Source organism: Gymnodraco acuticeps, unplaced genomic scaffold (genome assembly GCF_902827175.1).
Source record: "Gymnodraco acuticeps unplaced genomic scaffold, fGymAcu1.1, whole genome shotgun sequence".
In the NCBI taxonomy this organism is placed as follows: domain Eukaryota; kingdom Metazoa; phylum Chordata; class Actinopteri; order Perciformes; family Bathydraconidae; genus Gymnodraco; species Gymnodraco acuticeps.
The window spans coordinates 222163-247787 of NW_022990391.1; the positions used below are offsets into that span (position 1 = coordinate 222163).

Here is a 25625-nt window from a genome sequence, read left to right on the forward strand (position 1 = left end):
GCACTTTGAATTGCTTTGTGTTGAAAAGTGCTATATAAATAAACTTGCCTTGCCTTGCCTTGCCTTGCCTTGTTATATATTTGGCAGTAACGGGTTTCCTGTTTATTCTTTTGTTTCCAATGTTCCAATGTGTCTGTTAAATATAGTGGGGCTTCATTTTTGGTGTGAAGTAGGACTGACATTTCCTATGAGGCATATAGAGCGGCGAAGTCCCTCCCTTTCCGGGGGACCTCCATGGGACCTTATTTCGGAAAAAGTATGTATTGAAGTCAATGGAGAGAAAGATTATCTTTCGATCCCGTTTGAATTGTGCCACAAATTAAACATATGATGTTTGTCGATTTAAAAGATAATTTTTCAAGTCAAAAAAAAAAAAATGTGTCGTAAAACTGTGAAGTAACAGTTTGTGTGAAACCGCTCAATGAACTACATCTCCCATCTCGCACCACACACCAAGACGGCCGTGACGTTAGCACATTTCACTTTCTTTCAGAATGAGGCCAAAAGTATTAAAAGAGGTGAAAATCACTCCAAGTCGGGGCACGTTGAGAGCTGTACATACACACAAGGGGAGTTAGTTGGTTCCGTAAGAGCCAGCATGCGGGACCGGGATTTTGGCATTTGTAGTCTTTCTAGTTGCATATTTTTCATAGTCTTATATTTCAGTTTTACGACAAACTGTGACTTTTTTTACATGAGAATAATTTTTTAAGATGACAATTATCATATGTGTAATTCGTGGCACAATTCAAACGGGATCGAAAGATAATCTTTCTCTCCCCATTGACTTCAATACATAATTTTTCCGAAATAAGGTCCCATGGGTCGGAAGTAGATGGGCGGGACTTCGCCTCTCTTAAACCCAAGCACTTATGCCCAATCTAGAAAAAAGGTGGCCCTCAGACCCATTAGCTATAGGTGTCGCTAAAAGTGATTTAGATTTGACCAGGTAGCCTATGTTCTAGGCGTTGTTTGGCAAATAGCAGGGCTCCTCTTTTTGGTCTACATTTCATTTAGTAGCAATCTTAAGCAATGTTAGGCCTACATGTTAATTTCGTTGGACTGAAAATGACTGAGCCGTAGGCTATTCCTTGAGGCCTAATCCTCTAGGAGCACTTTTCGTATTTTTGATAAAGCTTCTTCTGCTTGGAACTTGAATTAAATAAAAGAATAGAACCAAAAAGAAAAATATATTGCACACCTTGTCATTTAATAATGTTATAGGTTTCATTATAGTGAGCACTAGCTCTATTGTATTTAATATATAGGCCTAGACTTGTAAATATTTACAGTATCTATTATAATTTACCAGACTTTGATCCTTTGTCTGCTTTTGTGATTCTGACGGTGATTGATACATATTGGATTGGCCATGAGCCTTCACTGCACCTATTATAAGTTGTTAGTAGCCTTCAGGGCCTACACAGTTGTTATGCTATACCACATCGCCCTTCACTGGATGTATAATGAGCTGCACTAAATTACATTTTAGCATCTCAAATACCTAGCCATTCTTTTGCGGTTATTTTCGTGAAATTAACTCTAAAATAAAAGTAGTGTAACTCATTACATTTCAGAGACAGTAATATGGTAATGTGACTTATTACTTTAAAAAAAAAAATGTACTGTATTACATTTTGGAAGTAACTTGCCCAACACTGCATTTCAGTAATGTCGTCATGACAGCGAACATGAAGGTAATAATGTACTTGATTTGGAGTGGAGGCTTTCATGCTCTCTCAATCTGGATCTTTAAACAAAACTTCTGTAAATGAAAAGAAATTCAACCAAGCCCCTGCAGTTTGAAAAATAGAGCATTTATTTGTGAAGGGCCAGTCCTTGCAGCCAGGGCTCTTTCACTTTCATAGTGACCGTATTTCTTCCTCACTCAGAGCTTGTCAGAAGTACAAGAGGCTTATAGAAGCTACAGATCAAGCTGATTGATACAAAACGGTGATCATTCGGTTTAATAAGGAACATGTCAGATAATGTTTCAACACAAACTAACTGGAGGACTCAGTGATCTTCAGCAGACTGGAGGTGCTCTTCAGCCTAAAAGGTCAAACAGATAAACAAATCATTAAATTAATTTAGTCCCAATTATATTTGAATTGACAAGTTGAACACATTTTTATATTTCATTTTTTTTTTTATCATTCTTAATATATCTGCAGAAACACATCCTCTATAAGATCAAGAAACATTCAATGTTGGATCAGGACCAAGCACCCTACAAGAAAGAAATCGGATCTTAAGCAGAGCTACATTTTTTGTTTTGTTGGAGGGCCAGACTGACACTAAAACAAAAAACAAGGTCAGACAGATATGGTGGTTGCATTGTGTGAACTTTTATAAACACAAGGAGAGATAAATCACAAAGCCAAAATCAGTGGGCAGCTTGACGTATATTGTGTACATTTGGAACTCTGAGGTCTGTGAAAAGAGGATTGTGGCAGCGGGGTGTGGTTAGGGCGCCGGCTGCTGGAGTGAAGGGAGTGGCTCGGCCGGAGGCCAGACAGCTGATCGGAATCAGGTAATCAGTGACTGAATAAAAGCATGTGGTAACCTGGGTCTGGTCGGTCTTGCAGTAGGTGGGATCCTGGAAGGTCGCCAAAGGACCTGTGAAGTTTCCCACACGGGCAACGTTTTGAGACCCGTGTTGTGTACTTGGTTTCGGTGCTAATAAACGCCTGTGTTCAACCCTGCTCTTTCCGTCCCTCTTTGAACCCTGTGTGAGCGGTGAGTAGGGATGGGTATCGTTTGAAATGTATCGATTCCGATTTCGATTCCGGTTCTGCTTATCGATTCCGGTTCTTATCGATTCCCCGTTTCGATTCCAAAATTGTAAAATAAAGAGGTCAAACGTTTAGATAACAAAAATATATTTATTCTTAAAAACTTTAACTGAAATTGTTACTAAAAAATATACATGCAATACAAATGTATTGCACAATAGCTGTGCTTTATTTTAACTGAGCTATGCCTGTGGCAAGCTATTAACAGGCATTACACTTTGCCTTTTCTTTTTCTTTTTTAGTGTAGTGGAGCCTCACTTCAGAGTGTTTACCGCGACCTATCTTTGGTGTTATGAAGTGACTGAGCTCGTGAAATGTCTACGGGAGGGCGGGGGAGCATCGCTGCGGGGCAACTGTGGACCTCTGTCGCCTGTCAGCGCAATTTATATGATGCCGTTTAAAAAAATGAAGGGCAATGCCGGCCGTCAGCGTACCGAGCCGGCCGTCAACGGCCCGCTGACGACCGGCCGTTCTGTGATTCTCCAGGTCCGCCCTGTATTCCACCGGGTCACCGCAGCACCGCGGTGCAGACGGACCCGCTGGAATACAGGGTCTACCGCGTTTAGGAACCGTTAAGCAGAACCGAAATTGTGTATTTTGTATGGGTACCCGGTACCCGGCATTTTCTTATCGGTTCTCATCTGGAACCGAGTTTCGGTTCCCAACCCTAGCGGTGAGGCTCACAAGGATCTTCATAGAAACTAAAGGCTTAAAGGTCCCATGTCATGGCCATTTCCACTGATCATAATTCCATTGTTGAGGTCTACTAGAATAGATTTATACTGTGCAATGTTCCAAACTCACATTGGTTTCGCATACAGCATCTCTGTAAAGTATGTGTATTCAGCAGTATTCACTCTCTCCACTAAACGGCTCGTTGCAGCTCTTGCCCCCCCCCCCCCTCCCCCCTCCCTGTGAGCCCAGTGTGCTCCGATTGGTCGGGACCAGTCGGGACGTTGTGAATCGCGCTGAGCTCCGTGGAGGTGTGATTTCCTTGTTTAGCGATACACAGCGAAACACAGCCAAACTCACCCTGAGCACACACAAAGTCATAGCCGAAGTAAAAACAATAAGTGTGGCTTGATATTGAGTAAGAAAAAGGTTGATAAACGCTGTGAGAATGGGTCTGCAGAGAGAACGGGTCTGCAGAGAGAATGGGTCTGCAGAGAGAATGGGTCTGTAGAGAGAATGGGTCTGCAGAGAGAATGGGTCTGCAGAGAGAATTTCGCCGCGATCCCAACTGTCTGTTATCAGCCTGCAGCCAGGGAGGAGAGATCAGCAGAGCTGCCTGCACTGAGTGAGTGTGTGAGGAAGTCCGTGGATTGGTCAATTTGGACCAATCAGCGGGGGCTTAACGTAACGGCTCCACGGATTGGTCCATTTTGTTCCGGGTACGGATGACATCATGCGGACCCGGAAGAATCAAATGGACAATGACGTATCTCCAACGAGGCGTTTTGGGGAGGTATTTTCTGTGTTACGGCCCGTCCACACTACAGCTTCGACAGCTTCAAAAACGGTTTCCAACGCGTCTGCCCATTCACTTTGAATGGGGTGACGTCACTTTTCGCCGAACTGCATTGTGGGAAGCAGAGCGGAGCTTTCCTGGCGTTTCAGGCTGCAAAAGTTGAGCAATGTTCAACTTTTGAAGCTTCTGAAGCTTTCGGTGGAAGCGTCAGCCAATCAAATCATATGCCAGTACAAGCTCTAGCCAATGAAACCGCTGCTTGTGTGTCAGGGGCGGGAGATTCATGTGATTGGTTGTTGGTCGAGCTTCAGACAAGCCCAGCTCCAAGCTTTTTTTGAAGCTGTAGTGTGGACGGGCCGTTAGAGTTTTACTCACTACATGGTGTACTTTGAGGGTTTTGACTCTGCACACCGTTTACATGCAGAAAAACCTTCATAACACACAAGGGGACGGGTAATAACCGGAAAAGCATGACATGGGCCCTTTAATATAAAAAAACTATAATAAAGAACTTACATGTTTGTGATCCTATCCAGTCTGTCCTTGATGTCCCCCTGGATAAAGAAACAGAACAGACCAAAAACATTGTTACTTGCAACAAATATTGAACTGAAGAGATTTACTGCAGCAACGTGGAATGGCCTAACTAAAGACAAGCCTGAGGATCTCAGACTGCGGGGAGGGGCTTCTGGATACAGCTCCACTGCAGCATTATGAGTTTTTCTGGTTTTACGATGTATAGGTTTGTGTTTGAGTCAAATAAAATAATAAGAATAACAGTAGTCTAACTGACTGGTGATGAAGGCATGGATTATACTTTCCACATTTTTGAAACTAAGAAATGTTAGATATTTTGAATCTTTTAAATGTTTCTGATGAATGCAGGATTGAAACATTTGGCATGTTTGTCTACGCCAGGGGTGCCCAACCTTTTTTGAACCGAGAGCTACTTTTAAAGTTGCCAGTCTGCCGAGATCTACCAGTCCAAATAGAGAGGCCATTACTGACAGCCTACTACCAGGTAAATACACACTTCTACTTGTATAAAACTGACCTTTGTACGATTAATACTTCATAAAATACTGCAGATCCTTTATCTTACCTCTTTCTAATCTACACACATACAAGTATTTAACTGAAGTTACACAACAGTGTTGTTGATACAGAGTTGGAGTTTATTCACACGTCACTACAGTGGGTAATGTTTTCAAGAAACATTGAACAGTGCTGCCACATATGACACAGGGAAAAAAGAAAAGACTCTGAACCCTTTCTTTGCCATTATATAAAAATGGTGTTGCTACAAAAGTATAAATTAGGCTTACTAATAAGACAACTCAGATCTGAAGCTACACAGGAATCTGCTGCCAAAGTGCAATAAAAAAGACAACATTAATAGAATCAAATCCTTTTTTTGTTGCATTTTAGTAGATTATAAAAAGAAATGCCTTTAAAATAGGATGCAAGCAACACTAGTTTCTTAACCTGAATTGATAATAGACTATAATCAATTTAAGTTTGCATTATTATACCATTTTGTACAATAATCATAATGAATAAGTTCAAACAAACTAAAACTTACAGCTGATTAATAACGGTATCTAACTTGAGTTTTTATTATATCAAAAACCTGTTGAAATGCTGTTATTTTTACTGTCCCCCAAAAGCGCGTCGGCAGCCTCCAGGAATGCTTCTTTCACAACTTCGCCGTCTTTGAAAGACTTCATGTGTTTCGCAAGAACGTGACTGACACGATAAGATGCTCTGGTAGCAGCCTTGCTCTTGTTGTTGGGCCTGGTGAAAATGGACTGCTGTGCATTTAGCTGTCCTTTCAGGCCCCTCCCCTTTTGGAGCGTAGGGCAGAATTAGGAGGGAATTCCGTCTCGTAGCGTTTGTGCACTGTTTTGAAATGCCGCTCCTAAATTACTCTTCTTCGATAAAGCCACGCTCGCATTGCAGATGAGAGACAGATGGACTTTGAATTGGAATAGATACAAAAATAATCATCCTCCCACTCGGAGTGAAAATTATATATTTTGGGCTTTTTTGCTTCTGCCATAATTGCGGTCTTGTGTGTGTGCGGACTGTCACTCCTGTTGACACGGACAACGTCAGCGCACTGCCCACCAGCCACGCCCCGACAAATGGGGTCACGCCAGCCAATCACAAAGATTTGATGCGTTCAAGTGCATTATTCTGGCACAGGAAGATTATGTCATAGGACATTAACGATAAAACAGAATATTGTTGTTCTATTTTTAGACACATCTCGCGATCGACCGGTCGATCGCGATCGACTGGTTGGGCACCCCTGGTCTAAGCTGAGGTTTTGGTAAAAGAATGACTGACCTATAATAATTTTCTCTGTCTTATCAGTATTTAGCTGCAGGACATTTTGTTCCAGTTGTGGACGCCCTGAAGGAGGTTTAGCAGGGTCACAGCTTAGATACACCCGAGTATCGACTGCGTACAAATGGAAACTGACGTCATGTCTACACCTATATTACCTATTGAGCCCTGCATGGAAATGCACCGGGATATATATGTGACCTTCTCCATCCCTACATCGCCAGTAGGTCACTCAGGTCTTCAGACCAGGGCCTACTGGCTGTCCCACGGTCTCGTCTAAAAACTAAAGGTGCCTTTCAGGTGGTGCTCCAACACTGTGGAACTCTCTCCCTATTGACATCCGCTTTGCAGTCTCTGTAGAAGCTTTTAGAAAACTACTGAAGACCTACCTTTTTATATTGGCTTTTATTTCTATTTGAAACGTGTGTGGTGTGTTCTGTTATTATGTTTGTTCCTTTCAGGACTCCAGGTCTGTGTTATGTTTTTATGTTGGCCTTAAACATTTCTGCCTCATGTGGTCACGATATTCATGTTTCTGTGGTCTTCATTTTAACTTTTGTTCTTTCTTGTGAAGCACTATGTGAATTCTATTTCTGTGAAAGGTGCTATACGAAATAAACGTATTATTATTATTATTAAATATGGTGGCCAAGAGGGGGCATGTTAATGGAAAAGAAAGGCACAAATGGACAAACTAACACTGTGAACAACACAATACAGTATAATGCAACCCAGTACTGAAATCTAAAACATCATTAAGTTAATATTAGGGGTGTAACGGTTCACAAACATGTCGGTTCGGTACGTACCTCAGTTTTTAGGTCACGGTTCGGTTCGGTACAGCAGAAAAAAATCACAAAACATAAAATATTTTTTTAATTATTATTAAACTGTGAATATTCACTCAAATAAATACAAAATATAATAAAATAAACATTAAGGTGCAGCATTTCCATGAACTGAAATAATCTGTATTTGTACTGTACTAGTACCTAAGCAGCCAGTTTGACATTAGGACTTGCTTGTCATTGTATTTTCATGTTGTTCTAAAGAAAGATGAACTTGTCCACATTGCTTGCCGAAAGGGCAGATCTGCTGGCACTAACAATGTCTCCTGCTGTGGAGAACACCCTCTCTAGGGACAGAGGTAGCACAGCCAGGTAGCGCTTTGCTAACATGGAAGCATAAGAATATTTGGCGTTTGTAATAGCTTTGGCTCGGTCTGAACTTGTTGCGAGTGGTGGAGGCTTACATGCTAGTGGGAGTTGGGTTTGAACTTCAGTCTTTTTTCTTTTGGTACCGGTGATATTCACGTTCGGGTGATGCCTTTTCAAATGAGTGTGCAAGTTTGATGTATTGCCAGCCGCGTAACCAATTTTAGTTGAACAATGCCGACAAACAGCGTTGGTTCGGTCCACCTGTCTTTGTCCGTCATCCTTGTATGTAACTGCGAAACCAAAATGTTCCCAAACCGGAGACTTCAATGATGCTGGAGGATTTTCAGCTCAACTTTATCTGCGTTCGCCATTTCCTCAAATCACTGACTACATTTGAATGCATCCCTGTGACCAGCTCTCATAGTATGCCTCTCGTCCAATGAAATGACTTGCTCGCTCTATGACGCGTTGAATCCAATGAGAGCAAATTACTCTGAATGCTGCGACGCAGCACCTGAGATTACTTCCATAAAGTTGTTCACGTTCTCAATTTTTTACGTTTAACGTTATATTCGTTCGGTACACGTGTTCGGTACACACCTGTACCGAACCGAAGGGCCCGTACCAAATAATTTCGGTACGGGTACGTGTACCGTTACACCCCTAGTTAATATCCAAAGCCGTTTAAAGAGTCGCAACAGAAATGTGTTTATACATAGTGACAGAGAGGAGGGTGTTTGTTCTGTCTCACCTTTGAAGCATCAGACATGGAGTTGGATGAGTAGTTAGATGCACATGGACAGGATGGACACTGCGGCGGGACACTTAACTGAGACATAGAGGCGAGAAAGCAGTGGTCAGTTTTAATTGTGCTTATTAAAGATTCATGGTAAACTGGCTTAGTGCTGACTGCAAGATAATCACATGTAGTCACTGTGAGGGCTGCAGTCTGACTTAGCAAAGAGTTTCCCACTTCTAACTGATGTTACTGCAACTTAACAGCAACATTCCTAGCACACCAACATGAAGCTGAACTGACACTAGATTCTCATTTAGAGTGGAAATTACATGAATTCGAGTTCATTTCTTACATTTTAAAGGTTTTTTTTTTTTTTTTTAAATGGCAGTATTACCAGAAAGTGGACATATTTGTACTTGGCTGATTTCGATTAATTTTGGTGCGATTTGGGAGATTCTCTGGATCATTTAGATTGGACAGTTTGCCTCTTTATTTGAAAACAAAAATTGTCCACAGTAGAGGTACTCCTTTTCATCTTGTGCTCTCTATATCCAATGGTCACAACACTCCTCATGGTAGGTTAAATCAGCCCATGGAGTACACATTTCAAAATACACACTTTCTGGTTAAAACAAGATAAATGTATCCTGCAAATGTCAGAAATTGACTCAGCATCCTCAATAAGGCCCAAAACCACTCTAAAACTGGCCAATCGGCTAGGCCATTTTTAAACTATTGTCCCATTAGATTGATTGATTGATTGATTGAAAAGTGTATTAACAGCTTGTATATAGAGTACAGTACAGTACAGCTCAAAACATACAATTGTTACGGGGATGCAGACCAGAGAAAGACTTTCGTCTTGTTTACATCAGGGTCCCCCATTTCCAATTCATCATAGGGCCATAAGTGCTAGTTAACACAATTTATGCTGATTGTGCCAATCGCCCAACATATGCAAGTTAGCATCCAGCAGTTTCTATGTGCTGCCCGTACAATACATTTCTAACATAAAACGTTGGGGTACTCAAAATCTCCGGTTCACTATTGGCGCGTTTCCACTGCAGCGGGTAGCTCGCTTTAAGCGTGCCGAGCCGTGCGGGGCCCGTTTTTGGTTGCGTTTCCACTTGGCCTAGTACCGGCTAGCGGGTTTTTCTGGCCCCATAAAATCCTGGTTCTAGGGCCAGGAACAACCAGGCTGAGTCGGGCTGAGTATGCTAAACTAGAGAGAGAATCGCTGGCAAGGGGGCTACAACTACAACAAGATTTGGGGCGGTTTTGGCGCAGTGGTTAGAGCGTTGGTCATCAGATCAAGGGGCGTTGGTGAACTCCAGTTGGAATCCCGCCTCGGCCGCCACTGCGTCAGGCCGTTGTGTCCTTGGGCAAGACACTTTACCCGCATTTGCTCCTGTGGGTAATGTCCGCAGTAATGACTCTTACATGTCTAATATGTGTAAAGCGCTTTGAGCACCTGTAAAAGCGCTCTAATAAAAAATGTAATGCATTATTATTATTATTATTATTATAAGATGAATATTTGACCGTGATTTAATTGTAATACACGTTTCAAAATGATGCCGAAGTAACAACATACTGATACCGGTAAGTAAAAACCATGAATTAATGCTTTGACAAGTCTGCAGACAGACGGCAGGCGAAAAACCTTTTAAAATGCGTGTTTTCTAGATGGAGCTTGGCTAAGCTAACGTTGTATATGCTCCGACCGTCCACACTCACAACAACGGCCTATACAGACATAAATAAACCAGCGACTGTATTCGCCATGACACAGACAGTCTGTGGGTTGTACTTGTTTAACTTTTGTCTAGTTTCTGAACAGATATGAGGAGCTGTGAGCTCTGAGTGCTAAGAGCTAACGGCTGATGTTGTTTTTCTGGGGCGCTCATTGAAGATGACGTCACGGCTCCGCCTACACTGCGTTACTATAGTAACTACCCCAGTTCCTAAACTGTAATGGGCCTAATAAGGCCTAACCACACCGAGCGAGGCCTGCAGTGGAAACGCGCCATATGCTGGCATTAGACTACTTCCTCAGATTAGCATAGATGTTACATCTTCACAATTGTAACGTGAAGATGCCCGATTAGATTAACACAATAGCAGAAACATGACATTCATAGGCTACCTTCTAAATCAAGATGGAATACAAATAAAATGTCACAGCATGTACACTACCTGTATATTGTTCAGATCTACTTTAGTTTCCACTAACAGCAATCTGCTCATCAGATTTTCCCAGCTCTCTCTGGATATCGTGATGACCTGTTCTTCATCCTGAAAGAACATGGAAAAGGTGGATGCAACAGTAATGTTGTATTACTTTGCTGTCTGTCCTGTAAAGGAAACATATACAACAAAGGGATGAATATGTAACAGAAATAGACCTTGTCTGTGTTTCTGTGTTGGTCACGTTGCTCCATGCGTTGCTCCATGAGTTGCTCCATGCGTTCCTCCATGCGTTCCTCCAGCACACTGAGCCGGTCCAGCACACACACCACACTACCTAGTTGAGCTTCCAGTGCGGACAGCCTCCCCTCTACTTCTGACGACTGAAAGACAAAGATAACAGTTACATTTCATGTTGCATGTGTTCACACTCACCTAGAGGTGACTTTAGGCTGTTTCAAAGTGTCAGTAATAAACACAACAAGGCTGCTGAAAGAAAGTCAGTGTACATGATGACATCATACTAACTGTTGCACAACATTCATCTTCTATGAGTTCATTTGAATGGGCAGGATCATGTACAGTATATCATGTTGTATAATGTAACAAAATATATGTCCCTCTGGGTGTGTTAGTACAATTAGCAAAAGACAAATGCGATTGTTTAATAGATATTTCTTTAATTGAGTAAAACAAAATATACAGATAAACTCTATATATATATTTTTAGGGGATAAAAAGAAAGTTTCTATTTGCAAATGGCTGTTAACGCCTTCGACAAGCTCTAGCTAAGTCTTCACACTGCTTCAGCAAATGCTTACATAGAGGAGGTGATCGTTGTCCACACCCTGTCCTGCCAGCTCTCCCTCTCTAGGAGAAGTGGACGAGTGCACTTCATTATGAGAAATATGAGTCACAATATGGGAGGAGAATGCTTCTGCATGGCTTGTGGGGGAAATGGAGCAATTTCCCATGTGATTCTCAACCACTGGCTTCTTGGACGTCTGAAACACATCAAAACCCAATGGCATTCAACTAAAGAGAAATTCCCTTAAGTAAACTCCTAATCATCACAGCTTCCTCAGAAATATCAGCTTACTTAGCAGCAAGTATCAAATACTTCTATTTATAAGTGCATGTCACTAATATTAGTATATTAGAGGGTTTAAAGGTTGTGTTCAATGCAAGTTACCATCTGAAATGATATGGCTTCTTGGTACAAAAACACAATATGAAGAGCACATTGAAGGGCCTCACATCTTTCTCCATACTGTTTAAAGTTGTTTTGTATTAAGTCATCTTTTGCCTTAGGTATCTGTTTTCTAAAGAAAGCCAGCTGGAGCACGACTTTTTAAAGTGTGCTATTCAATCACACTGAATATGCACAGCTGTTTGTTTTATGGGTAAACCTGAAGTGGCCACCTTCCGGGCGGAGTGCTAAACTGTACTTCATCGCATGACCACAGGAAGCTGGCGCTAATGGAAGTCTGTGTCAATGCCCACATTTAAAGCAAAACCTACAAATGTTACAGCCCGGTATAAAAGGGTCTTTATGGGTCATTTCTTCATGCATGGCAACTGTTCAGGGGATACATTTTGAATTAACTCAGTCATTTGAATTGTATTACGGCTTAAAGTTAGGGGTGTGGCCACGTTGAGTGACAGTTAGGTGCCATATCTTGAAGCCAACAATAATCAATAGTTTACAGTCCTTTGTATTTTTAGTGGAGATCTCAAGGTTCAAGGTTTTATTTGTCATACGAACATAGCTACAGTGTAGTTATGACGATGAAAATCTTAGGTCACTGGCTCCTCCAACTGTGCAACATAATAAAACTGATCAACATAAAAATATAGTGCAGGTAAATAGTAAATACAAAAATAAAAATAGTTTAAAAAGTGAAATAGTGCAATAAGAGTCTAAATGCAAGTTATTGGAATATGATATCTTTGCACTATGCTTACAGTGTCTGCATCAGTCAGGGTCGGATGGGCTTCTCCTCTGTCTTCCTTGTGTGAGGGAGGACATCTGACTCTCTGCTGCAACTGGAAATGTTTAACGGGTCTCTACATTTGGAAAAGTCATGTTTTCTCATATTCAAACAAAATAACTAATTTATTTTTGAAAAGGCCGTTACATTACATGTCACTTGTTAGACGCTTTTATCCAATACTGTGGGCAATCCCCACAGGAGCACTTTGGGGTGAAGTGTCTCAGGGACACAACGACATGCTGACTGCAGTGGGGTTTGAACCTTGATCCGAACACCAACGCACAACCCACTGCACCACACGCCTCCCATTCGTGAGTACTTTTAAGATTGGAATACTGCTCTGGAAGAATAAAGAGACCACTGCAGCAATATCAGTTCCTCTGGATTTACTATTTATAGGTTTGTGTTTGAGTAACATTTAAACAAATATAACTACTGACAACATCTATCTGTGTTGGAATTTAACAGACACTGGATTGGAATGGCTGCCATACATGTAGAGAATGAGGTTTAAGACAAATGTGGAGGAGTCTCTTAATTTTCTTCAGAGCTGTATTAAGTACATCTAGCCTTTTTTGTTACACACTACTGCATCTGGTAAAAACAGATGTTATCTGAGAGAGTAAAAAGTAGTAATTGAAAGGTTCTGTACCTTCTTTAGTAGGTTGTGTTTCTGCAGGACCAAGTTAATGATGTCACAGATCACAGAGATCTTCCTCACAGAGAACCCCCACTGGAGAAACTGCTGCTTGGTCAGTATGGGCTTATAGTGGAAGATATCTCGCAGTACCTAAACACAAATCACACTCTTACATTTCATCACACAACCTATAACAATTGTGAGCGTGAAGTGAAAATTCCCTGTATAGTAGTGGGATCATGTTAGTCAATGTCCCTGAAAGATAGAGGATGAATGTGAAATAAGAATTAAGAGCTTGACAACGTAATGCTGCATCTGTGAAAACATGGCGCTAAGATTGTGGGTATGTACTACCTTATAAAGAGTGTCAGTGAATCGGAGGTCCGTTTTGCCAGTCAGCTCAAGTCCATCCTCCATCAGTTGGTTAGCAAAAGGTGGAGAGAAGGAGGTGAGGGTGAAGCTCACAATGGGTAGGAAAGCGGAGGGATCCCCTTTGGAAAGGCTAGTGGAGAACCAAAGAGTGACATGCTAGATGGTGAGAAAATGTGCGTATAAGGAAAGATAGAATCTGATATTTAATGTCCACTGCTCAAAGTAGTTGTGATGGCTCATAAAAGTCAGTGCTTAAATCAAGATCACACACAGGAGTGATAATGCAGAGAGGCAATCACATCCTGCAGAAACCAAACCTGAGCATGAATGATTATTTAATGATTCTCTACAGTGCCAAACCTGCATTACACAATAGTGAGTCAATTTACTTACACATATCTGCATTTGTTTATGTTACATTAGGATTTAAAATGAATCTTGTGTGTATTTCATAATAGATACGGATTGCTGGAGGTGTATATAATTGTGTATAATATCTGATATTATACTGTATCAAACATCTACAGCTTTCACATCTCAAACTATGTGCTGTGTTTGATTTGGTGTTAAGGGTCTGTGCTGTTTCTACAAAAAGAGCTACATGCTGCAGACAAACAATTCAAAAGTAACTAGAGTTGGATGCTGGCCAAAAAACACACAATGACATTATGAGGAGACAGCAAGAAAAAAAGAAATAGCTTTTGTAAAAAGTCGAATGAGGAGTGTAATATTAGCTACCTTATGCCAGCAGCAGGGTGGGGGCCGGTGTTCCGGATTAACTGGTTCCCCGATCAACTGGTTGACAGATGTGGAGGCGTGGCCTCGACTGAAATACACATTTCGATCGCTTCTTCTGTCGTTTACATATATATTTTGGTATATTTGGCTCGGTAGGAACACTTTGATGCACATTCAGTACCAGTGTGTGAGGTTGTGGTTACGATGGCGATATCCGGACGCGAACAGCGAGGACTACAAAAAGAAAAACGAGTTGATCGGGGATGTCTGTTCAAAACATTGCGAGCTCCAATAAATCATTTAAACCAGCTATTGTTGCCAGACTTATTTCTGAATATCGTTCCTAATGTGATACCAAGTCCATCTGAGACCTGTGTACACCGTCAGAAAGCCTCCAAGTGAAGCACACGTTGTTTACTCAGAGTTTGAAAGCAGCGTGGAGAAGTCTTCAGCTGTGTTAAACTGTGATCCTCTCAGGTAAACTGTGATTCGCTCAGGGTCAACTGGGATCCACCCATGGGAAAATGGGATCCGCCCAGGTTAAACTGTGTTACGACTTCTGTGGCTATCTACCAGCGATCATGTTTAATATGAAAGACACACACATCTACATGCCTTATAAAAACGGCATTCTGCAGCACTCATCCAGATAACATGTGACTGTTAACTCGTTTTGCAAAGATAGCAGCAGAAATGTCATTGCTGCATGTGCAGGGATATTAGACTTTAAAATGCTGATGGGTCATTAATGTTGGTCTCGGCAAACAATATTAGGAATCCTCTATTCAAACTACATAATATTCAGTGTCCATCGACATGAAAATAACAAAAAAGTTCATGCTGGACTCAAACCCGAGTCCCAACAGCAAAAGTCACTCCAGCCCTGCGCGTTATGAGTGCGCCACAGATCAACACGACGTATCGAACCACCACACTATAATATTTTAGATTAACCTTGACACACTTATATGTAAAACTAACACTTATCACAACATAATGTGGGCTCGCAGGCTGATAAACTAGGATATCTGATCTCGGTGGGTCTTAATGAGGCTTGATACAGACCTCAGTCAGTAGGCTATACTATATTATAATATGTATATTATATGGCTTAAAGTGTACATTCGCTCACATTATAAATGATGGTCGGGTTGCATTTTTCTGGAACTTTTTAACAAGGTTAATCTAAAATATTATAGTGTGGTGGTTCGATACGTCGTGTTGATCTGTGGCGCACTCATAACGCGCAGGGCTGGAGTGACTTTTGCTGTTGGGACTCGGGTTTGAGTCCAGCATGAACTTTTTTGTTATTTTCATGTCGATGGACACTGAATATTATGTAGTTTGAATAAAGGATTCCTAATATTGTTTGCAGAGACCAACATTAATGACCCATCAGCATTTTAAAGTCTAATATCCCTGCACATGCAGCAATGACATTTCTGCTGCTATCTTTGCAAAACGAGTTAACAGTCACATGTTATCTGGATGAGTGCTGCAGAATGCCTTTTTATAAGGCATGTAGATGTGTGTGTCTTTCATATTAAACATGATCGCTGGTAGATAGCCACAGAAGTCGTAACACAGTTTAACCTGGGCGGATCCCATTTTCCCATGGGTGGATCCCAGTTGACCCTGAGCGAATCACAGTTTACCTGAGAGGATCACAGTTTAACACAGCTGAAGACTTCTCCACGCTGCTTTCAAACTCTGAGTAAACAACGTACGCTTCACTGGGAGTCTGTCTGAAGGTGTACACAGGTCTCAGATGGACTTGGTATCACATTAGGAACGATATTCAGTGATAAGTCGGGCAACAATAGCTGGTTTTAAGGATGTATTTGAGAGGATCACAGCTTAACACAGCTGAAGGACTTCTCCACGCTGCTTTCAAACTGTGAGTAAACAACGTGTGCTTCACTTGGAGGCTGTCTGAAGGTGTACACAGGTCTCAGATGGACTTGGTATCACATTAGGAACGATATTCAGAAATAAGTCTGGCAACAATAGCTGGTTTAAATGATTTATTGGAGCTCGCAATGTTTTGAACAGACATCCCCATGTCAACAAGTTTTTCTTTTTGTAGTCCTCGCTGTTCGTGTCCGGATATCGCCATCGTAACCACAACCTCACACACTGGTACTGAATGTGCATCAAAGTCTTCCTATCGAAGCCAAATATACCAAAAGATTTATGTAAACGACAGAAGAAGCGATCGAAATGTGTATTTCAGTCGAAGGCCACGCCCCCACATCTGTCAACCAGTTGATCGGGGAACCAGTTAATCCGGAACACCGGTCCCATGTTCCTGCTGCTTGCTGTGTAATAAACATGCTCCCTGTCATTTATGGAATTATTTTAGACAACCCTATAGATAAGTTTTCAGTCAATAATATTGTTATTCTATGTACATTGTATACCCATAAATCCAAATGTATTAAAGCAAACCCTAAATGTGATGTAGTTCACAATGAGTTTCTTTTAATGAAAAACTAAAATTCAATTAAACTATTAAGCATGATTGAAAAATACGGTTTATGTAAAAGCCATGTTGTTGGTGCATGCCTTTTCCAATAAAGAGCTTTAAAATAAGAAGGATAAACCCTGCTCACTGACTGCTGCTGGAGACATGCTGACGTTAGCCTTGTGATCTTAAACTAGCTTCGTTTAATACAACCTTGTGATGAGACGTCAACGTTACAGTATGACTGTTTTAAAGGTTTCTGTTAGACCGGTGTGAGTTGTATTGTTACCCATTATAGTCCACATGTCCTGGGTACTTTATCGTCCGCAGGAGACTTTCCAGTTTACGAAGACAAGCATTGACATCTCCATTCGACAGCATCTTGCCTGCGAGAGAAAGAGAAATGTTAAACTAAAAGTCTACACACAGTAGACGACATACAACTGCTAAATACTTAGCATAACATTTCAAAAACTTTTCTTCGTGTGCAAACGAATACAGTAATTAAAAGGTTGCTGTAACCTACCACTCGTTAGTTTGTTTTGCCGGGTGATCCCCCGCACCAATGCGATTGGCTGTTGCGCGGAAAGGCTTTACCATATTCTTTACACGTACTGTAACGCGTTGACGTCATTGACGTAACCTCTACGCACACAGCTTTCTGATTTTTTATTTTTAGTTTATCAGTTTGTCATCGGCTGCATCTCACTTCGGTTGAATGGAATCCTTGCGTCCCTCACTTACGTCGTTTCCATAGACTTGTTTGACATAAACTGAGGAGTGAGTCCTGTGAGTTTCATGTGTTTTCTTCACTCCGCTGTTAAACTGCTCTCATGTCAAGAAGCAACGCATGCACTGCATCGTCCAATCAGTGAGCGATACACAGTAAGGGGGCGGGGCGAGTGTCTGAGGATCTCACCGGGGCCCCGTCTCAGGTCGACTATTTTCATTTCCTCACTCCTCGCTCCTCGGTCCTCGGTCTCACCGGAAGTTGATTTGTCTGCGCCATATTGAGTACCATCCATAGGTACCATCCCATGGCTCTTATTTCTGCCGGAGGATCGAGAAGCGAGGAGCGATAATAGAGGAGCGATAACCGAGGAACCACCAGACCATCCTCCGATGAAATCCTCAGATACTCACCCCGCCCCCTTACTGTGTATCGCTCACTGATTGGACGAGGCAGTGCATGCACTGATCTGATGCTTCTTGACATGAGAGCAGTTTCCCAGCGGAGTGAAGAAAATACATGAAACTCACGAGAGTCACTCCTCAGTTTATACCGTGTTTTGTTTCAATTAATGTATCATTTAGTTACAAATATGTGATATATCTGAACAACAAGTGGTCAAAAATCATTTTATTCATTTGTTGGAAACATTTTCATGATCACTTTTTCGTTTTACATTTTCATTTACTGTCATTTCCATTCAGTCAGTCATTAAGTGCTATTAAAATGTTAATGTGCTACATATCCACACAAACAAACAAAGTGTGCAATCCAATGAATGTTAATCTAACTGGGTTTTGATAGATAACATATCTCTTTTTCTTCTCTCAATTATTGTATTTCTATTGTGCACTCTAATCAATATTAATCCAACTAATGTTCGTTTATACATTTTAAGAATGGCGTTTATCTTTTTTGAGAATGAGTTCTTATTTTATTTAATGTATTTGGGTCTATAACAGATGATACATATGTTTGTGTCAGTAAATGTGTGGCGGGGGTGTTTGTGAAAATAACGGGGACAGAGCTGCTAGGCTTGTTTGAGACGCGTTGCGGCTCGCCTCGAAAGTAGACGAGAATAGCCGATCGCAGCCGGGGGAGGTCTCAAAAAGCTCGCCTGAAGTCGGACAGCTCGGAGTCGGCTTCTTCTTCTTCTTCTTCTTCTTCTTCTTCTTCTTCTTCTTCTTCTTCTTCTTCTTCTTCTTCTTCTTCTCTTCTTCTTCTTCTTCTTCTTCTTCTTCTTCTTCTTCTTCTTCTGTCTTCTTCTTCTTCTTCTTCTTCTTCTTCTTCTTCTTCTTCTTCTTCTTCTTCTTCTTCTTCTTCTTCTTCTTCTTCTTCTTCTTCTTCTTCTTCTCTCGGTTTTTTGGCGGATTGCAAACAACTTGAAGGTGCATACCGCCACCTCGTCGGCTTGACTCGGTTTGCATTTATAAAGAATGCACACATGTGTTTAATTGTTAATGTCAGATATGTACTAAGTAAATACATTTGTTCCTGCTCAAGATTAGATTTAACTTTATTGTTATTGCACAGATTACAGGTACTGAGACAACGAAATGCAGTTTAGCTTCTAACCAGGTGCAACAAGCAGTGAAGTGAAAAGTAATGTACACAATCTATAGAATAAAATATAGAATGAATTGAATGTTGAATAAACAGTGAGGGGTATGAATACACTAGATATACACAGCAGCCTGTGAGCAGTATGAACAGTGTATGAATACACTAGATATCAGCCTGTGAGCAGTATGAACAGTGTGTATGAATATGCTAAGATATATAAAGTATGAAAACGGTAAGCAGTGCAAGTATAGTATAACATTATAGATATTAATTTCATGATGATAAATATTGTGGAACAATGATGAAAAATGGGAATGGATGTGGCGACGTAAAACTGACACAAAACAACAACAAACTTTTGCCGAGCCAATTGGAGAGTTTCATCAGCAGCACGGGGTAAAACCCACCAATGAGCGCTCAGCTCGAGATACCAGCGAGTCGTTTCCCATCAAGCATTTCGCTTCCGCAGCCCGTGGAGAGGAACTGCGCCGCCTCGCCGCGCCTCGCTCTCAAGGCTGCGGGCGTCTTTGTCCCGAGAGATTTCAACGTCTCATGTAGGGGAGCCTCCAGAGCAAGTCGGACAAAATGACTAACCATCATGCAACGTACTAGCAAGACGTTGATCGCAACTGCGCAGGTCTCGCTTGTCTCAAACAAGCCTGCTGTCAGACGAACAGCTGTGCCGCGTCATCACAAACGGACGTTGCTTCATGTGACGCTCCGGAGGAAAGGACGTCCCATTGCTCTTAAAACTCACTTCTCTGCTTCTCGTGGTTTCCTTGCATCTCTCCATGCTTCCCTGGTGGGAGGGACTAGTCACAGGGAAACGACGCAAGTGAGGGACGCAAGGAATCCATTTAACCGAAGTGAGAAGGGCCCCCTGCGTCCCTCCATGCTTCCCTGGTGGGAGGGACTAGACGCAGGGAAACGACGCAAGTGAGGGAAGCAAGGATTTAATTTAACCGACCTGAGACGGGCCCGGAGGATGGTCTGGTAGTTCCTCGATTATCGACTCCGTTATCGATCCTCGGTCCTCCGGCAAAAATAAGTCCACTGGGACGGTACTCAAGATGGCGCAGACAAATCAACTTCCGGTGATACCGAGCCCGAGGAGCGAGGAAATTAAAAATAACCGAAGTGAGACGCACCCATCGTCAGTGCGGATTTACATAGAAAATGCATGTGTCTGACTCATTGTAAAATCTCAATATTCCTGCAGGATAGTGTGTTGAAGTGACTCATGGGCTGCGTCTCACTTCAATACGTGTATCGCTCACTGATTGGACGATGCAGCGCATGGACTGATCTGATGCTTCTTGACATGAGAGCAGTTTAACAGCGGAGTGAAGAAAACACATGAAACTCACGGGACTCACTCCTCAGTCAGTTTATACCGTGTTTTGTTTCAATTAATGTATAATTTAGTTACAAATATGTGATATATCTGAACAACAAAGTGGTCAAAAATCATTTTATTCATTTATTGGAAACATTTGCATGATCGCTTTTTTTCGTTTTATATTTTCATTTATTGTCATTTCCATTCAGTCAGTCATTAAGTGCTATTTAAAATGTTAATTTGTTACAGTGTTGTAGTCAAGTCACCAATTCACGAGTCCAAGTCACTCTTGAGTCACCACTCTTCGAGTCCGAGTCACCAAGGGAGAGTCGTAGTCGAGTCCAAGTCCGAGTCACCCAAGGAGTGTCCGAGTCGAGTCCGAGTCATCATTACTTGTGTTTGAGTCCAAGTCCAAGTCCGAGTCACCCAAGGAGTGTCCAAGTCGAGTCGGAGTCCGAGTCATCATTACGTTCGAGTCCAAGTCAAGTCTGAGTCACAAGTCTTAATGTATTAATCTTCGTGGATATATGTGTTGAAATGTAGCTGCTCCTCTACATTGCTTTTATCCTGTCATGTTATACTAATCTGTCTATTGAACTGCTGTGAAGGGAGTTTGGCTACAATTCTTGTAATAGGTGCTATACAAATATAAAGCTTATTACTAATATTAATATTATTATTGTAAATAAACTATATTTAAAATGAGTTAACTTTTAGAGAAGTGATTATATTTGTATGCCAATATTTTACTATGGTATAGTTTTCATTTTGCCCTTTTATTTTGATAGTAATAAGTTCGGGACTCTTATTTTGAAGGAACTTTTACCGGTTAAATCAGTTTATGGATAAAGAGTAAGCCCCAGAAAGCACATGGCTACTTAGCATGCAAAATGACGTCATTCTGGATGTTAAGTAGCCATGTGCTTTTGTGTTATCGGCTGAATCTTTATTTATTGATTAGATCACGTTACTCTGATGATAGTGTTCAACACAGCCTGTGGCCCCGTCTCAGGTCGACTATTTGCATTTCCTCGCTCCTCGGTCTCACCGGAAGTTGATTTGTCTGCGCCATCTTGAGTACCGTCCCATGGCTCTTATTTCTGCCGGAGGACCGAGGATCGAGGATCGATAATGGAGGAGCGATAACCAAGGAACCACCAGACCATCCTCCGATGAAATCCTCAGATACTCGCCCCGCCCCCTTACTGTGTATCGCTCACTGATTGGACGATGCAGTGCATGCACTGATCTCATGCTTCTTGACATGAGAGCAGTTTCCCAGCGGAGTGAAGAAAATACATGAAACTCACGAGAGTCACTCCTCAGTTTATACCGTGTTTTGTTTCAATTCATGTATCATTTAGTTACAAATATGTGATATATCTGAACAACAAAGTGGTCACATCATTTTATTAATTTATTGGAAACATTTTCATGATCGCTTTTTTCGTTTTACATTTTCATTTATTGTCATTTCCATTCAATCAGTCATTAAGTGCTATTAAAATGTTAATGTGCTACATATCCACACAAACAAACAAAGTGTGCAATCCAATGAATGTTAATCTAACTGGGTTTTGATAGATAACATATCTATTTTTCTTCTCTCAATTATTTGATTTCTATTGTGCACTCTAATCAATATTAATCAAACTAATGTTCGTTTATACATTTTAAGAATGGCGTTTATCTTTTTTGAGAATGAGTTCTTATTTTATTTATTGGGGTCTACAAATGTTTGTGTCAGTAACGGAGCGTCCACACTACAGCTTCAAACAAGCTTGGAGCTGGGCGTGTCTGAAGCTTGGGGATTTTATTCGAGCAACGCGACCAACAACCAATCACATGAATCTCCCGCCCCCGACATACAAAGCAAAAAAACCCTGGGATGTTATGCGAGCAATATATATATATATATATATATAAACTCCCCAAACAGGCGAAAACCTACCAGTTTCACCCACTGTCTCTGCCACCTTCCTCCATGACTGGTTCTTCCGGTTTGTATCCCGGTAGGTGAAGAGGGTCTGGTCAGAGCCCTGGGCTGCTTCTCAGGTCGATTAAATGAAATCCTTGCTTCCCTCACTTGCGTCGTTTCCCTGCGTTTAGTCCCTCCCACCAGGGAAGCATGGAGGGACGCAAGGAAACCACGAGAAGCAGGGAAATGAGTTTTAAGAGCAATGGGACGTCCTTTCCTCCGGAGCGTCACGTGAAGCGACGTCAGTTTGTGATGACGCTGCACAGCTGATCGTCTGACAGCAGCTCTGTCCCCGTTATTTCCACACACCCCCGCCTCTGTTAGTACATATTTACTGACACAAACATTTGTATCATCTGTTGTAGACTCAAATACATTAAATAAAATAAGAACTCATTCTCAAAAAAGATAAACGCCATTCTTAATATGTATAAACGAACGATAGTTGGATTAATATTGATTAGAGTGCACAATAGAAATAAAGTAATTGAGAGAAGAAAAAGAGATATGTTATCTATCAAAACCCAGTTAGATTAACATTAATTGGATTGCACACTTTGTGTGGATATGCAGCACATTCACATTTTAATAGCACTTAATGACTGACTGAATGGAAATGACAATAAATGAAAATGTAAAACGAAAAAAGCGATCATGAAAATGTTTCCAAAAAATGAATAAAATGATTTTTGCCCACTTAGTTGTTCAGATATTTCACATATTTGTAACTAAATGAAACATTGATTGAAACAAAACACGGTATAAACTGAGGAGTGAGTCCCGTGAGGTTCATGTATTTTCTTCACTCTGCTCTCATGTCAAGAAGCATCAGATCAGTGCATGCACTGCCTCGTCCAATCAGTGAGCGATACACAGTAAGGGGGCGGGGTGAGTATCTGAGGATTTCATCGGAGGATGGTCTGGTGGTTCCTCGGTTATCGCTCCTCCATAATCGCTCCTCGCTCCTCCGGCAGAAATAAGAGCCATGGGACGGTACTCAAGATGGCGCAGGCAAATCAACTTCCGGTGAGACCGAGAACCGAGGAGTGAGGAAATGAAAATAGTTGACCTGAGAAGCAGCCCTAGAGAGATAAGAGTTACGACACTCTTTGATGTCGCCGCCAGCCGGTCACGTGGTTTATGTATGCCGGGATAGTTGAAAACGCACTTCCGTTGCAATGCTTCTCTATGGCAAAAACAGCACAAACATGGTCAAAATAGTCATAGATTAAACCAACGCTGTTATTTTTTAAAGATTGCTTTCATATTTACATGATGTGGTTACACTTTGTATGGATTGGCACTATTTACAAGTTTCGTTATTTAACGATATTTTGAGGGGAAAGTGTGGTAGCACAAGCAGGCTATGTTGCTGTCACTGCCAGGGCAGTCACGTCCGTAGTATAGTTGCGCTGCGCTGTCATGTTCTTCTATGGGACAGACAGACAGCAGCGATTGCGTTATTGAATGGTAAATATATATTTTAAAAAAACACACACACCCAAGTACTTTTTCAGCTGTAATTGCATTATTGCATACTTTTTATTGACAGTTTTGCATTTGGAGAGGCAGGGGTGACAACGGAAAGCTTGGTAGCCTATTAGATACGTTTTACATTTTTGGAGGGAAACGTTTGTGTTCATGTTAGCATGGGTAGCATGATCATGTTAAGACTATGAATATCATTTTACCACAACAGTTGATGAACAATTGATATATGTGTTTGAACAAAAACAACAGGAAGAACAAAGTACAAGGGACGAACACATGTGTGAACAAGTATTAAGAACAGTGTATGGAAAAAGTGATGTGATGTGGGATGTGTGTTAGAACAAAACAAAGTCAAATGAATGAGAAGGAGAACAAAGAGGGTTAGGGTTCAACAGAAAAAGATTAATTCAGCCAAAAAACACAATTTTGATTAATCTAAAGTGTAAAACAATCTTCAACACAGACCAAATTAGTGCCCTTGGACAACAAAACATATGGTGGGGCAAAGAAACGATAAATTAAATTGAGAGAGTGGGAGACTAAAAATGATTACTATGATAAATATTCAAACTATTTACAAAACTATTTACAGAAGCTCCTGTTGAACCAGCAACAAAAACAGGTTTGTCAACAATAACGAGGCCATGTTGCCAGGGGGAGGTGATCCAGCGACGAGACAATAAAGCAATTCATATTATAAAACCTTCCAAGCCATGACCTCTGCCTGAAATCAGGACCACTCAGAGGAGAATGCAGCACATCAAACTGGAGTCAGGAGTGTGAATATCACATTTTGGCCAAAACAAATTGTTGCTTACCAATACAGTGACTGAACATTGGACACCAAAAAGTTTGACCTCATGTCGTCACGCAACACTGTTACTGCCCTAAGTCATTTCAAGATGGAGGAGTATGATAAGGCCATCAGCTTCCTCCGGGACTCCATCCATCTGCTTCGGGGCCTGAAGATCGGTCCCAATGGCAGCTGGAAACCAGTCCAGACAGGACTGGGGATGGCCACAACAACAATCCTGGAGGTCCAGCATGACCTGTTGAGACAAGGGCACAAATTTGTTCTCACAAGCCGCTTCACTCAAGACTGCCTGGAAAACACATTTTCGTCCATTCGTCTGAGCAACTCTGTCCCAACACCTGGAGAGTTCCAATATGCTCTGCGCGCTGTCACTGTGGGTGAACAAAAAAAGTGCTAATTATTTTTTTTAAGTGTTTATTTTGTTAAAAATAAACATTTTGGATGCATGAAGGAATGAAGGATGAAGGAAGGATGAGCCTAAAAGGCTCATCCTTCATTCACTGCTGTAGAGTAGCCTATTCAGTAGGCTATTATTTGTTTAAGACTGAATAATACCTTTGAAGAACAATCATTAAACTAGTATGTATATTACAATACAAAGGAATCTATCCTAGCATGCCATCAAGCATTAAAAAGTAGCGCTAGGCTAGTTGTACAGTACAGATGAGTTAACACGGAACAGTACAAAAAAAACAAAGTACAGTCAACATGTCACATAATGAAATGTTAGTATATCCCAAAATTCAATGAAATATTAAATGAAATATTTATCACAAACGCCACCTCATTTCTACTAGTGCTAGCAGT

General features: G+C 41.3%; 1 protein-coding gene across 4 annotated transcripts; it reads right to left on the reverse strand.

Annotated features, from left to right (window-relative positions):
• Positions 1-1796: 1796 nt before the first annotated feature.
• Positions 1797-22507, reverse strand: cep44 (centrosomal protein 44). 4 transcript variants are annotated; one of them, XM_034224456.1, is made up of 11 exons: positions 22487-22507; positions 17193-17289; positions 13684-13831; positions 13342-13479; positions 12661-12762; positions 11517-11699; positions 10914-11078; positions 10705-10803; positions 8521-8598; positions 4780-4817; positions 1797-2052 (listed from the first exon to the last, which is right to left on the reverse strand). In XM_034224456.1, the coding sequence occupies exons 2-11, from the start codon at positions 17282-17284 to the stop codon at positions 2004-2006; spliced, it is 1092 nt and encodes a 363-aa protein (XP_034080347.1). In that variant the 5' UTR covers positions 17285-17289; positions 22487-22507; the 3' UTR covers positions 1797-2003. The 4 variants fall into 4 exon arrangements, with proteins under 4 accessions (XP_034080347.1, XP_034080348.1, XP_034080346.1 ...); XM_034224457.1 differs by lacking the exon at positions 22487-22507 and adding an exon at positions 17430-17743 and having other exon boundaries at positions 12661-12741; XM_034224455.1 differs by lacking the exon at positions 22487-22507 and adding an exon at positions 17430-17743.
• Between the last annotated feature and the right edge of the window lie 3118 nt (positions 22508-25625).